General features: G+C 41.5%; 1 protein-coding gene across 1 annotated transcript in view; it reads right to left on the reverse strand.

Annotated features, from left to right (window-relative positions):
• adarb2 (adenosine deaminase RNA specific B2 (inactive)) overlaps nucleotides 1–13,210 on the reverse strand; it is a 90,760-nt gene that overhangs the window by 11,684 nt on the left and 65,866 nt on the right. Inside the window, exon 4 of the mRNA XM_037279363.1 lies at nucleotides 5,334–5,448. Coding sequence (XP_037135258.1) covers nucleotides 5,334–5,448 — 115 coding nt within the window. The remainder of the gene's footprint in view (nucleotides 1–5,333; nucleotides 5,449–13,210) is intronic.

Here is a 13,210-nt window from a genome sequence, read left to right on the forward strand (position 1 = left end):
TTGGTCCATATGTAAGGCGCACCGGACTATAAGGCGCACTGTCGGCTTTTGAGAAAATTTTAGGCTTTTAGGTGCGCCTTATAGTCCGGAAAATACGGTAATAGCCCTGCGATGTTATTGACCTCATTATCACAAAGAATTCCCAGAAAAAAACCATCAGAAAACGTCGCAAAGTCAATTATCTGGCTTCGCACCCAATTTCAGAGGGAGCCAGTGTCCCCGTGGCCCCCTCTCTAGATCCGCCAGTGGTTGTGACTGACCGTTGCCAGCTCAGATTCAAACCAAGGTCTGTGACTAAAGCTTTGCTGTTTGACTGTGACTTAGCCATTTGTGATCTGAGCAAAAGTGTTTAAAAGCAGCATGAGCACTTGGATGCTATGCTGACAATTTGCTATGCACAGTTAATATTTTACCTTGTGTCATCATCGGGTGCTAACACACTTTGTCTCCTAGTGTGTGTCTTCCTGATCCCCTCCTGCTTCTCCCTGTGTACACCTGATCCACCATTACCTGCTCCAGCTTGATCATCTGTCATCCATCAAGGTAGCGGCTTTCCTTCTTTGCCAGATCATTGTCTCTGCTACTGCGCTCAGCAGCTCCGTCAACACTTCGGCCCTTCCTCGCGTGATTAATCATCGTTTAGCTCAGCTCCCTGGGTTGCCCTCTCAGGTTATACTGCTTGCCTGTTGGCCCACCTGTCAGCCACCCTGTCTGCTCCATTCGCCACCCTCTCTTCCCTGGTTCATTACATCACTTCTTTGTAACTCACTTCATTATTCTCTGTCAGACTTGTCTTGCTCACCGACCTCATTCACAAGCTCTCCTGCTTGTCAAAATATATTCACATAAGGATTTGTGTTCGGGTCAAGAAGACCTTAATTCACTCAGCATATTTGCCTGACACTTGTTTCCCAAAATTTCTCATAGTGGTGATTTCTGAGACAGGTGTAAGGTCGTGCAAGTGTTTGATGCACAGACAAGAGGCGGAGCAGAACATTAATGGCGAGTCATTCCCTTTGTCGGTTGCCTCACATCACTCCCTTCGCCTCAGAAAGTCAGGCTCTGTTGGCTCCAGGCAGATCCGCAGGCGCTGCCGGACCGACACATGAGCTTTTATCAGCTCCGGCCCAGACGCCACTGTGGAAGGAAGAGTCCTGACACCTCCATTGATGAGAGGAAATGGGGGAAATGTTGGGAGGATGGGAGTAATGGGTGGCATGAGGAACATGGGTGTGTGTGTGTGTGTGTGTGCAGTTGAAGAAAAAATAAATGACAAGAACCTGATTTCTTCAATATGCTAATTTGTGGAATAGTGCTTAGCAGTGCTGCAGAGATTTCTTAAAAATGCAAATTTGTGGAGTAGTATACTCATTTGTTCACAGATTTTCTATCTCTCTCACTCTTCTAAGTAGCGTTAATGAAAAATTGTGCCATTATTTAAGTTTCCCATCTATACTGTCCAAAATACACACACAAAATCCCTCCATTTTGAATCAAAACACTTTGCATTCCCAGTTAGTTTTCACTATATTTCTTTCACACTGATAAAATGAGTTCAAAAAGGTAACAGACTGGCAATTTCACTCTCTGGCTTTTCCTCACCGTTCCACTTTGCAATTGTTTGGAGCAATTTTGCAATGGATAATTTCTGCAGTGCTATTCGCTACCCTGCCATGAAATTGGCAAAGAGGTTGCTGTTGGTGAGTGTGAGAGACGGAGATGCAAGGTGGAGGGCGAGGGGCGGGAGGTAAAGAGAGACGGTAAAAGATAAAGCCCCCATCATAAGCTGTGTTTTAAAACCAGAAATAATCAGCTTAAATACAAAGAGAGAGAGAGAAGGAGGGTCAAAAGTAACATCTCTTCCCACACTAATCTGTTGATTGTCGATGCTTTCTATGTTACACCTCCAGATGACGGCACTGTCAAAAAGCATGTACATCACAGAATGACATCTGGATGCACTGTGCTATAAATAAGTAAGACAAAGCATACATTAGTGGATTATGGCAGTGTAGTATTTTTTTTTGCTTGCAATTCCTGGGCAGAAAACAAATATTATCGTACGGTACATCAACAGCATCCAAAGATGCTTATTTATCTATTTAAATATTTATTTATTATTTGTAATTAAATAATTATTTGATTTATTTATTTTATTATTTATTTAAACATTTGTCAAACCCCCAGGGTCATTTGGCTAGATTAACTGATACATACAGGAGCTATTTCCATTTTTTTTTTTTTTTTGCTCACTGGCATAGCTAAATGAAGCAAGCAAAAATATTAACAAAATTCATTCATTTAATACTTTTAATGTAAATGGAATATTTTTAGTAATTTCGTACACCGTTGTAGATCACCCGCAGTTTCAAATAATATAAAATCCAAAATCAATGTCTAACCACCAGGCCGCATTCCATTACAATGCTCAAGTCCATCTCTCGTTAGATTCACCCAAGTTCCTATTTTTGTTTTTTATTTCAGCAGTCCATTCTGCTAATTTAAAGGAAACAGTTTGGCTGTTGCAGGATCATGGTTTTCGTCAACCTGGGGAACAGAATCGATCCTGGACACAAAAATCAATAAGCCCTTGCACTACCAAAGGAAAGTGGTGAAGCATTACATGCTACACCGAGGCTGCAATTTGCAGTACGTGACTGTCCAATGCAAAAAGCCTGTCCATCCAAATTAAAATGCGGCCATTGTTTTTGGGTAATTTAATAAAATCAAACCTTTACAAACTCAAACATCATAAGCAGAAAGCATGACCATGTGTGGAAGATTATATTTGGCATCAACATCATCATAAAGCCGATCTTCTCTGGCTTCGTTTACCATATTAGGTTGGGTGATTAACCGGAATGTCATCCAAAACATGTTCTTTGAATCATGGGATACCTCAGAAAATCCTCAATGGTTGTAAAGAGGGAGAGTTGGCAAGAATAGAAAGAGCACCCTGTTGAATCTTTATTAGCTTTAGCAGTCAACTGCTCTGTGCACATAAGGGTTTCTTTGTGAAATGGTACTGAAGCTCCCAAAATCTCTCCCTGGGCTGCAACACACTGAGCACATCTCGGCTTTTTTTCCCCCCTTTTCCACTTTGAAAGGGTTTTCTTGCCGCATGTGATTACTCACTTGTACATTTTCAGGCAGCTTGAAAAAGAAAAAAAAAAAAAAAGATTAAGTAGCGGGGGGGGAAAAAAAAATCCCTGTTTGAAAATGAACGTGTAGGCTCGTAAATACCATAACTTAACTGTCATTTGTAATCAAAATATTCAAATCCTTTTTCTCTCTCATCTTTTTTTTCTTAAGTCCCTCGGTACGCGTCGTTTGGTATTTTAGCTTAAAGAAATATGATTGTGCAAAACCTTCATCCAATTCAACCAAAAGCAGTTTTTCCCCATGCGGATTTTTCATGTCTTTGAGCCCATTTGAACATGAAAACCTCCACGCTATTTGATGCCGTGTGCCGCTACTTTACTTTGACTCTCGTCTCGCGACTCTCACCCTGCTGGCAAGGCTAATCTCGATCTCATTGGGGCTCAACTGCCTCAGTGGGACTCCATTGGCATGTGGCTAGGGGATTCGCTGCCTGTCTGCGCTTCAAAGACGGACCCTGATTAAGATTCTTGAGGCGCAAAACGGCGCATCAGACACATGGAGGGAGACAAAGAAGAAGGGAAAAAATACGGCAGGCAACACAGAACAGGACTCCCTAGTGTTCCTGTCAAGTTCTGTGTCTGCAGGAGCGGCGGGAGAAGCGCTGGCGGCGGCGGCGGCGGCGGCGGCGGCGGCTACCTCTGCAAATGCGAGGCCCGTTTGTCTGGATCTTTGAAGATAACGTGCTATTAATAAACAAACAGAAGCAATTACTGGCAGGCAGAGGAGAGGAGAAGGATTGGTTAAGGTCAGGATGAGCGCAGCCGCTCTCACTCGAGTCAACAGTGACGAGCTGCAGCAGTGCTGCAGAGATACCGATCCCTCACCGTGACCCCTGTAACCCTGCTGCCGGCAGCCACGAGGGGAGGATAATTCTCTCGGGCTAGAGTCATTTTTTGAAACTGTCTCTCTACTTTTTTTTACCATTGGCGACTCATGATTTCACTTTTTCCAAACCTATCCAATAAGGCAGGGGTGTCAAACTCATTTTTGCCGCGGGCCACATTGTAGTCATAGTTTCTTTCGGAGGGCCATTATGACGGTCAACCTAAATAAATTTATGAACTCCTCACATGATATAATAGTGTAAGCCACAAAACAAACTGACAAATAACTCATTTTCAAATCAGACTAATAAACTGTTCAAATATTTTAAAAAGATGAGTTTTAAAGGTGAAGACAATTTGATGCACATTTTGTCTTTGCGGGCCACATAAAATGATGTGGCGGGCCACATCTGGCCCCCGGGCCTTGAGTTCGACACATGTGCAATAAGGCAATACAAGTATGATTTTAGTGCAATTATGAACTATGTTGAAGTGAATGGAGAGGTTTCATTTTGGAAACAATTAGTGCTTTGGTGCCATTTTATGGCATCTGTATGCAAACTTTTTTTCTGCATGTCACTTGGGGATTTTCGCTATTTGTCATAAGGCACGTATAGTGGGAGAAGCAAAAAAAAAAGATGCTTTGCCTATTTAAAATGTCTCGTGATAATTCAACTTTTTAAATTGGGCGGCATTTTCATGATTCCAACAAATTTCACAATAAAAAAAATGCTGTTTTCCTAACCCACTTCACAATAAAAATGCAATCAAATCACCATTGTCCCAAACTGATTAAAAATCACAGAGCTTGCAACCAATATTGCCATTCGAGATTGATGCTTCAGTTCCCCCAAAAGTTTATTTCATAAATCTATTTCTGTTGTCGTGAGAACGCATACAAGCCTCTCTATTTTGGCAGCGTGCACAGGTGACAATCCCCAATGCAATGTGCAGCAAATATGAAACATAAATAAAGCATGAAAGATGAATGTGCAGTCATAACTCATTGTTTGACACCACAGTGAGAAGTGTCCTCCACCTCGCTGTTCCTCCACAGTGTCACACAGTCGGTCGTCACATTGAAGATGATCTTGTTACGATTCCCACCGTGTCATCGACAAACTTGCGTCAAAGCTGCTTCAGCACGGAAAAGTCCGGCAAGTACGAAAGACCGACTCCCAAACCTTGAGTAGTCAATAATTCATCGGGAAATCTTCATAATGTTTCTCCCAAACTAGACCTCCTTCCAGTTTCTCATCTTATGTCTCTTCCACCCCACTCACTCTTTATATTGCACCACCTCAATAATTCAACGTGATATATAAAAGTCAATGAAATTTACCATACCTCGGGTCATTACGATGCCTGCCAGGGATTTGTGTTGAGCGTAAGCCGGATTGCAGCCGCCCACCAGTGAGCGATACTTCTCCCTCACCAAGTGGAATATTGAATCGGCAAAGTCCTGGAAAACACAAAAATGATTGCTGCCCTCAGTTTCCACTGGAAACAAATATGGTGTCTAAAATTCAACAATATTTTTAGTTTTCCACAGTTTTGTTGTGCTAGTTTGTACTAATTCAGTCACCGTCCCTCTCTATTTTTTTCTCTCCCATAATCTCTCTGCCTGTGACACCTCATGATGTCCTATAAGCAAGTGGAGGCTTAATTTGTCCATAGCGCCACTCTGCTGCCAATCAGTTGCCGTGTCCCGGTGATCCATTTAAGCTCTCATGGTGTGAACCCTGCTTGAAAACCTAAGCCTCTAATAATAATTGCACTTGCAGAAGATTCAAAGGGTTTGTCTCGGCGACATCTGTTGAACAGTGTGCAGTTAAGTGGATCACTAGTGAGAGATGCTGCCGTGGTTCTGAGAAGGTCCTCAATGCAAGGTTATCGCTCAGAAGATGCTGTAATGAAGATGTTTCGAAAAAGGTTTTGATTTGCTATCTCCATACGGCGGCAAATTTATGAACCGACTCTGAGATTCTTTTTCTGATTCGATACACACGCACATTTTGCTTTCCTTGTACCTGAAAGTGACATGCAATTATATTTTACAGAACTGCTTGGCAGCGTCAGCTGCTGTCGGTCACGCGCTGAACCCTGAGTCAAGTCCTCCGTGGCCCCGAGAGGCTTTTTCATTGATGATATAACAGAGGTGAGAGAAGGTGGCAAGCTCGGAAAGGCCCAGAGAGCAAATGGAGGAAGAGACCCTGACGTACAGCCGTGCTGTCACATCCTTCTTCTGTTTCATATTAGCCTTTGTTTTTTTTTTTACACAACCTGTACAATCACACATGTATTCCTCCCTCACGAGTTCTGCCTTGGCTGTGGGCCTAATGTGGCAGAAAAATTGGGGCAAGGATCGTGCTCCAGTCAGGAAGATTGTCACGGCAACCTGCCGTCAACTGTGAGTGGGGATTATTGTCCGCCTGGATGACTGGCCATCTTCCTCTTGATTGAACATTGAGTTTTACTCCCGTAGCTCCGTTCTCATATTTGTTTTTTCGAAATGTATTTCACCGAACTGATGCGTCTCAGCTAGCTTGAAACTGCTGCGGCCATTGTGTGACTCACCCCACCTGGTGTCTCTGCAGCATTAGTTCTGAACAATTTAACAAGCAATCCCTTCGGGCCTCTTCGGGATGGAGAAAACAAGCAGCAGGATTTATTTAGCAACTGCTTTGGCTGCACTAAAGGAGATTTATTGGTGGAACACTTCTGTCAAGGCTCGTACTCATAATCTCCATTTGTCAAAGTGGGTGTGTAAAGATTAGTTCGTTCGAAATGAAAAATAGTTTACACTCACGGGATTGTTTCTAATTTTGTTTTTCACCTGCGCAAGTTAGAAGATCCAACACCAAAGCAATTTTTCGATACGTAAACACAGATTGATTCAAAGGTGCAAGAATTGTGTGAGATAAGGAATCAAAATATTTTTCATGTCAATTTTTAACATGCATCTCAGAGGTAAAGTGCAATGTCACCAACAAATCTCTTGCTGCCTTTCCTCTGAAGTCAATATTGCACCAGAAACACAAAATGTCAATGGGGAAAATTACTCTGCTGAGTCTTGACCTCAAAGTCAGCCACACTTTCATGTGCACGTGTCATGGGAGTGCAAAAAAAAAAAGGTTTAATATATTTGTGAGCTTCGTGACCTAAAGGAGCAATGACTAAAGATTTTTTCTGTCCACAGGTAATATGTTAAAGGCTCTTTCCTTTCTCCATATGCTTACTGCAATGCACATTTGACGTATGTTAAATATTATATTGAAGTCACCATGTTGATGACCGCCTACGGTATGTTACGCCATTAATACGAGCTTGTGCTGCCGTCTCTCACACACACTTTGAACCCAACACCTTCCCACTTCTTATCACCTGCCTGCAGAGTGGCCGGGGCAGCATAAAAATGGGGCCATGTCTTATATTTCTTCATAGAGGTATTTAACAATTCATTCTCTGGAGTTTTAATAGTGTCTTGGATATCTTCCCTTCCACTCCCCACCAGCGGCAAGCCCACCTCTTTCTTTGTCACCATCCTACGTCTGACGCCGATTAGCAGCCTTTTGAAAATGATATCTAGTCATTTGATGGAAGTGTTTTGAGAATTGAAGTCTTGCAATGTTAAGATATTTCCCTTTTGTTTGTGTATGCATTCATTTTACAAGATTGGCATCAATTGTTGCAATTGTTTGTTTTGCTTTAGTGCAAGAAAATATTGTGCAACATGTATGCATCATCGTGTCTGAATCAAATCTTTATCGCACGAAGACCACTTGGCCTTGACTCCTATAGAACAGACTTTCCCACTGAACAGCAGGCTGCACCATGTGGCCATCATCATCCAAAGAGGCTGCTCCCTTTTAATCCACACGCTTGATCTTCAGGAACAGGAACAAAGGTACAGTATATGAAGTCGCAGTGACAGATCTAAGCCGTCTTTCCCGGAGCTCACCTCACCTGTGCATGTGAGAGGGGAGCAATGTGCGGGTGGGATGACGCGCCGCAGGCTTTCGTAAGCAAAAGCGGAAGTCAAGCAGAGATTCCTCATTAGCTTGAAAAAGGTGGAAAGAGGACGTTAAGCCTGGTATAGATCAGAGTCAAGGATGAGCAGCTACAAGAATGATAGCGCCATTCAAGAACCAAGGACTATGATGACGCTAAACATAGAATGGGATCTTTATTCCTACACAGTCAATGCATTCAAACCTAGATGCTAAAGTCATGGTGAAAGGCGAAAATTAATTTTTATCAGTGTTTTTTGAAGAACTGTTTCTTTGTTGATATCCTTGGCCCACCCGAAGGAAAAAAAAAAATCTTATCCCCACCATTGAGGATAGAACTGTGAAAATTGCAACTGCCTGCAGTCTTAGTTCAAACTCTACATGTAAAAAAATGAATTCAATAAAAAATATATGAAGGAGATCTGCAAAGTCTCGAACAACTTGTACTCTTTCTATAAGATCTGGAGTCTAAGTCGCTACGGAATATCTCCTCCAGACTTATTCATACCAACCCCTAACTAACAACAAAAATAAAAACCAACTTTTCCAACTAACTTCATATATTTGCTCCAATCCAGTACAAGCTCTTAAGCTGTAAACCAAACATTCATTTGAGGTAATGTGAGCCAACACAGAAGCCCAAAAAAAGACTACATCATGACCACAAATATTAAGCATGGCAGACTCTGAAACTCATTATCAATCGAAATTAGAGTCATTTCATCAAACATGCAGAGTGACAACAAAAAGTGCCAAGCCCATCTGTGGCAGCGTTATTTGGTTAGGTTGAAAAGAAAGTCAGGTCCACTAACTTATCAAATGGACTCACTTCACGAGATGACATCATGTTTACAAAGCGTACTATTTACCTAAGCTCTTTCTAAAGCTTGTGTATCATGTTTAAAAATATAAATCTTTCAGATCAGGCAGGAGAAAAAAAAAAGAATATGCATTAGTGTCATGGATGAGGGGCATAATCTGATTTGTAACAGTATGCACTGTACATTAGATAGCATAGCTAAATAATTTTTTTTATCATGGTGAACATGTGTGACAAGAAAAATGTCCTCTGATACAAATTATTTTATATGTATTAGTAAAAAGTTTGCTTTTTAAAATACAATTCAACAGCATGTAAATCTGCATCCTCAGCATACAGGTTAAAAAAAAATCTGTTTGAATTTCTGATTTATTTTAAATGTTTTTTAATCATGACAAGTAATTTGTAGATTTTGGAGCAAAAATTCAGAATATTTTTTTATTACATGTGGAGGCATGCTGATTATGATTATTTATATATTTATTATTATTTATTAGGGGTGTAACGATTCATCGATACACATCGATTAATCGATATAATGCTCTACGATTTGTTGGCATCGATGCTAAACGTAAACATCGATCTATATCGCCCGTTTTTGACCTCGGACATTAGACACGACTTTATTTTGAAATCCAGTTCATTGTTGCTTGCTTCCTCTTTCGGGAGCAGTGCGCGGCGTGTTGTGTTGTGAGCAGAGCAGGCACGTGAAAGGGGAGCCGACAACTACGCAGCTCCTGGGCTGGTGCTGTGGCTAGTGTCCAAGAAGACGAGGAAATTCGCTCCCCTTTGGGCTTCAAGTCATTCGTTTGGAAGCACTTTGTAATTTCCTAAATAAAGAGTTTGCAGTACCTTGTTGATTTTGCGTATGAATTGTTATAAATCAGGATATTGTTCTATATCGATCGTAGAGCACTATATCGTGATGTATCGTGAATGAATCACAGCAGGCTTTAAGATATCGGCAAATATCGTATCGTGGTTCTTTGTATCGATATATCATATTGTTACAAAACCCGCGATTTACACCCCTAGTTTGTAACCCTAACCTTGATTTAAAACCCTAGTCGGAAACCCTAACCCTAGCTTGAAACCCTAATTAGCAATGGCAAAACTCCTTGGAAACCCTGGTCGGACACCCTAACCCTAGTTTTGAAAGCCTAGTTAGAAACCCTAATCTTAGAAACCCTAAAAGTAGTTTGAAACCCTCGTTGGAAACCCTAACCTTAGCTTTAAAACCTAGTTTGTAACCCTAAGCTTGGTTTAAAACCCTAGTCGGAAACCCTACCCCTTGTTTGAAACTTTAATTAGCGATGGCAAAACTCCTTGGAAACCCTGGTCGGAAACCCTAACCCTAGTTTTGAAAGCCTAGTTAGAAACCCTGATCTTAGAAACCATAAAAGTAGTTTGAAACCCTCGTTGGAAACCCTAACCCTAGCATTAAAACCAAGTTTGTAACCCTAACCTTTGTTTAAAACCCTAGTCGGAAACCCTAACCCTAGTTTGAAACCCTAAATAGCAATGGCAAAACTCCTTGGAAACCCTGGTCGGAAACCCTAACCCTCATTTTGAAAGCCTAGTTAGAAACCCTAATCTTAGAAACCCTAAAAGTAGTTTGAAACCCTCGTTGGAAACCCTAACCCTAGCTTTAAAACCTAGTTTGAAACCCTAACCTTGGTTTAAAACCCTAGTCGGAAACCCTGAGCCTAGTTTGAAACCCTAATTAGCGATGGCAAAACTCCTTGGAAACCCTAGTTGGAAACCCTAACCCTAGTTTTGAAAGCCTAGTTAGAAACCCTAACTCTAGTTTTGAAAGCCTAGTTAGTAACCCTAACCCTAACCCTAACCCTAACCCTAACCCTAACTCTAACTCTAACTCTAACTCTAACTCTAACTCTAACCCTAACCCTAACCCTAACTCTAACTCTAACTCTAACCCTAACTCTAACCCTAGTTTTGAAAGCCTAGTTAGAAACCCTAACCCCAACCCTAATCCTAACCCTAACCCTAACTTTGGAAACCCTAGTCGAAAACCCTAACCCTAGTTTTGAAAGCCTAGTTAGAAACCCCAATCTTAGAAACCCTAAAAGTAGTTTGAAACCCTCGTTGGAAACCCTAACCCTAGCTTTAAAACCTAGTTTGAAACCCTAACCTTGGTTTAAAACCCTAGTCGGAAACCCTGAGCCTAGTTTGAAACCCTAATTAGAGATGGCAAAACTCCTTGGAAACCCTAGTCGGAAACCCTAACCCTAGTTTTGAAAGCCTAGTTAGAAACCCTAACCCTAACCCTAACTCTAGTTTTGAAAGCCTAGTTAGTAACCCTAACCCTAACCCTAACCCTAACTCTAACTCTAACTCTAACCCTAAATCTAACCCTAACCCTAACCCTAGTTTTGAAAGCCTAGTTAGAAACCCTAACCCCAACCCTAATCCTAACCCTAACCCTAACCCTAACCCTAACTTTGGAAACCCTAGTCGAAAACCCTAACCCTAGTTTTGAAAGCCTAGTTAGAAACCCTAATCTTAGAAACCCTAAAAGTAGTTTGAAACCCTCGTTGGAAACCCTAACCTTAGCTTTAAAACCTAGTTTGTAACCCTAAGCTTGGTTTAAAACCCTAGTCGGAAACCCTACCCCTTGTTTGAAACTTTAATTAACTCCTTGGAAACCCTGGTCGGAAACCCTAACCCTAGTTTTGAAAGCCTAGTTAGAAACCCTGATCTTAGAAACCATAAAAGTAGTTTGAAACCCTCGTTGGAAACCCTAACCCTAGCATTAAAACCAAGTTTGTAACCCTAACCTTTGTTTAAAACCCTAGTCGGAAACCCTAACCCTAGTTTGAAACCCTAAATAGCAATGGCAAAACTCCTTGGAAACCCTGGTCGGAAACCCTAACCCTCATTTTGAAAGCCTAGTTAGAAACCCTAATCTTAGAAACCCTAAAAGTAGTTTGAAACCCTCGTTGGAAACCCTAACCCTAGCTTTAAAACCTAGTTTGAAACCCTAACCTTGGTTTAAAACCCTAGTCGGAAACCCTGAGCCTAGTTTGAAACCCTAATTAGCGATGGCAAAACTCCTTGGAAACCCTAGTTGGAAACCCTAACCCTAGTTTTGAAAGCCTAGTTAGAAACCCTAACTCTAGTTTTGAAAGCCTAGTTAGTAACCCTAACCCTAACCCTAACCCTAACTCTAACTCTAACTCTAACTCTAACTCTAACCCTAACCCTAACCCTAACTCTAACTCTAACTCTAACCCTAACTCTAACCCTAACCCTAGTTTTGAAAGCCTAGTTAGAAACCCTAACCCCAACCCTAATCCTAACCCTAACCCTAACTTTGGAAACCCTAGTCGAAAACCCTAACCCTAGTTTTGAAAGCCTAGTTAGAAACCCCAATCTTAGAAACCCTAAAAGTAGTTTGAAACCCTCGTTGGAAACCCTAACCCTAGCTTTAAAACCTAGTTTGAAACCCTAACCTTGGTTTAAAACCCTAGTCGGAAACCCTGAGCCTAGTTTGAAACCCTAATTAGAGATGGCAAAACTCCTTGGAAACCCTAGTCGGAAACCCTAACCCTAGTTTTGAAAGCCTAGTTAGAAACCCTAACCCTAACCCTAACTCTAGTTTTGAAAGCCTAGTTAGTAACCCTAACCCTAACCCTAACCCTAACTCTAACTCTAACTCTAACCCTAAATCTAACCCTAACCCTAACCCTAGTTTTGAAAGCCTAGTTAGAAACCCTAACCCCAACCCTAATCCTAACCCTAACCCTAACCCTAACCCTAACTTTGGAAACCCTAGTCGAAAACCCTAACCCTAGTTTTGAAAGCCTAGTTAGAAACCCTAATCTTAGAAACCCTAAAAGTAGTTTGAAACCCTCGTTGGAAACCCTAACCTTAGCTTTAAAACCTAGTTTGTAACCCTAAGCTTGGTTTAAAACCCTAGTCGGAAACCCTACCCCTTGTTTGAAACTTTAATTAGCGATGGCAAAACTCCTTGGAAACCCTGGTCGGAAACCCTAACCCTAGTTTTGAAAGCCTAGTTAGAAACCCTGATCTTAGAAACCATAAAAGTAGTTTGAAACCCTCGTTGGAAACCCTAACCCTAGCATTAAAACCAAGTTTGTAACCCTAACCTTTGTTTAAAACCCTAGTCGGAAACCCTAACCCTAGTTTGAAACCCTAAATAGCAATGGCAAAACTCCTTGGAAACCCTGGTCGGAAACCCTAACCCTCATTTTGAAAGCCTAGTTAGAAACCCTAATCTTAGAAACCCTAAAAGTAGTTTGAAACCCTCGTTGGAAACCCTAACCCTAGCTTTAAAACCTAGTTTGAAACCCTAACCTTGGTTTAAAACCCTAGTCGGAAACCCTGAGCCTAGTTTGAAACCCTAATTAGCG

This window comes from Syngnathus acus, chromosome 20 (assembly GCF_901709675.1).
Source record: "Syngnathus acus chromosome 20, fSynAcu1.2, whole genome shotgun sequence".
NCBI lineage: Eukaryota > Metazoa > Chordata > Actinopteri > Syngnathiformes > Syngnathidae > Syngnathus > Syngnathus acus.